Here is a 2,827-nt window from a genome sequence, read left to right as displayed (position 1 = left end):
CTGTCAGCTGATTTCTCAACAGAAACTATGCAGGCCAGACGGGAGTGGCAAGAAATATTCAAAGTGATGAATAGCAAGAACCTACAACCAAGATTACTTTACCCAGCAAAGCTATCATTCAGAATTGAAGGTCAGATAAAGAGCTTCACAGATAAGAAAAAGCTAAAGGAGTTCATCACCGCCAAACAGTATTATATGAAATGCTGAAGGGTATCCTTTAAGAAGAGGAAGAAGAAGAAAATGGTAAAGATAAAAATTATGAACAACAAAGTGACAACAAATACATATCTATCAACAAGTGAATCTAAAAATCAAGTGAGTAAAAAAATCTGGTGAACAGAATAAACTGGTGAATATAATAGAATCAGGGGCATAGAAAGGAAGTGAACTGACAATTCGTGAGGGAAGGGGGTGTGGGGGGTGCGGGAAGAGACTGGATAAAAATCATACACCTATGGATGAGGACAGTGTGGGGGTAAGGGCATGGGGTGGGGTGGGAATGGGTGGAGGGGAGCTATGGTGGGAAAAAAGAGGAACAACTGTAATAATCTGAACAATAAAGACTTATTTTTTTTAAAATAGCTTCCTTTTTCTTTTTTAAAAAATATATTTTATTGATTTCTTACAGAGAAGAAGGGAGAGGGATAGAGAGTTAGAAACATCAATGAGAGAGAAAGATCGATCAGCTGTCTCCTGCACACCCCCTACTGGGGATGCGCCCGCAACCAAGGTACATGCCCTTGACCGGAATCGAACCCAGGACCCTTCAGTCGGCAGGCCGACGCTCAATCCACTGAGCCAAACCGTTAGGGCTTAAATAGCTTCCTTTTGCCTCGTTGCTACAGAGCGAGCAAGATGGGTCACCAGCAACACTACAGGAGCCATCCGAGGAAATTTGGCCACGGTTCTCATTCTTGCCACGTCTGCTCAAACCCCCATGGTCTGATCCGGAAGTATGGCCTTAACATGTGCCACCAGTGTTTCCGGCAGTACGCGAAGGACATAGGCCTCATTAAGTTGGATTAAGAGAACTTCCATGAATGGGTCATTCAAGACATCTACCTTATGACAGAATGCTATCACTTTGTACATAAAATAAAAAATAAAACCTTCAAAAAAAGAGACCAGCTTGCTGAAGACTGCCTGCCTCCTTAAGGCCCTCCACAATCTTGCAGTCCAGCCTCAGGCGCTGCCTCCCCATGCCCATTCACTCCTTCGCTGCAGCAGTCACCCCAACAATCACATGCTGCTCCCAGTGATGCTGCAGCCATAGTCTGTACCTGTCTGTAAACTGTAGTCCGATTATCAATTCCTGGAGGGAATGCACAACCTCTCACATTGGACTGCAATGTCTATCAATATTACACATGAGAACAGTGTTTAACCACATCTGGATGCATCTAATTATACTTTCATACGTGGTTATGCATTTGCTGCATTAATTATGACAGCAAAGATCAGAAACAATGGCCATCAATAGATGAGCGAAGTAAACTATACTGTATCATACAATGGAGAATGACACAGCTCTAAAAAAGACTGAGAACATGCTCTAGGTTCTGATGGGAAAAGGTTTTGCAGACATATTGATAAATTTTAAAAGTTCATATAGAAGAAAATGGGGAGGGAAAAAGACACAGATATTTATTTGCCTCACATGCGTAACAAAACTCTGGAGGACACCTACAAAGCTAGTAACTGGTTGCTTATGAGAATGGGAGGCAAAGGAAGTGGAAAAATATTTCATTGTATGTTTTTTTATTTCATATATTTTATGTTTAAACCATGTGACTGTCTTACCTATTCAAAAAATTGTAAATTTAAGAATAAAAAGACCTCTGCATGGGATGCCTGTGTAGATTTATCAGTCTGCCCTCCACTTGAGCAAATTACTTTTTCTCTCTATACTTCAATTTCCTCATCTGTGCAACGAGGCTGATAATGAAATCCACCAAAAAGTATTTAGAACAGAACCAGGCACATAAAATATTATGTTTGGAAGGTAAAATTTTGATCGGGGCATTTAAAGCTTTAAAAATAAACTATTATCCTATTTTCAAAAAGAAATATCAATCATACAGTTATTGGAAAAGATACCACTATATTTGAACCAGATATTGGTCTAAGAACTTATAAAATACCTTATTTAACACACACAAAAAGCCCGTGTGGTAGGAATTATCCTCCTCATTTTACAAATAGGGAACTGAGCTCAGAGCAGTTTGCTGTCCGAAATCATACAAGTGATTATATCTATCTCTTATGTCTATGCTCTTAATTTTTACAGCACCCACGAGTCAGAAAATAGGAGGTAAGTTCCTTGATATGCAAAAATAGGTGGAATTTTAAATACAACAATATAAAAATCTCCAAGCTGAATTTTCATACTGGGCATTATGGTAAGGCTAATACTCTGCTTACAAAACAATTATGACTGAGGGGGGGGGTGATTAAAATTCGGGCTTTGCTTCTAATATAGTGTATGTTGTGTTTACAAACAATAGGACAACTGTAAGTAGGAGGGGGAAACTTTACATTGAAGAAAATAAACTATTATTAACTTAAAAAGATTCTCATCCTGAAAAATACCCCCCAACTTCAACAAAATTAACTCCTACTACTAGTAAATATAAAACAAAAGCATTTTGCTGTGCCAGCTTCGATAATCAGTACCCCAAAAGGAAGATAGAAAAATGCCAGTTCTGTTTTAAAACTCTCGACTATAACAACTCACAAGAACGGTATTAATAGCTTTGTCACTTACAGGATGCTTTTAGCAATAAGGTATTGTCCTCTTTTCTTCTACTCTGCATGAAGTCCAACCTGA

General features: G+C 38.8%; 1 protein-coding gene across 1 annotated transcript; it reads left to right on the top strand.

The window, feature by feature from the left end:
* The first annotated feature begins 831 nt into the window (after nucleotides 1-831).
* LOC132219905 (small ribosomal subunit protein uS14-like) lies at nucleotides 832-1,120 on the top strand. The gene has a single exon (XM_059672659.1). The coding sequence runs from the start codon at nucleotides 856-858 to the stop codon at nucleotides 1,024-1,026; it is 171 nt and encodes a 56-aa protein (XP_059528642.1). The 5' UTR covers nucleotides 832-855; the 3' UTR covers nucleotides 1,027-1,120.
* Nucleotides 1,121-2,827: the final 1,707 nt, after the last annotated feature.

This window comes from Myotis daubentonii, chromosome 17 (assembly GCF_963259705.1).
Source record: "Myotis daubentonii chromosome 17, mMyoDau2.1, whole genome shotgun sequence".
In the NCBI taxonomy this organism is placed as follows: domain Eukaryota; kingdom Metazoa; phylum Chordata; class Mammalia; order Chiroptera; family Vespertilionidae; genus Myotis; species Myotis daubentonii.
Note: the sequence above shows the minus strand (reverse complement) of the source record. Positions and strands in the feature narration are given on the sequence as shown.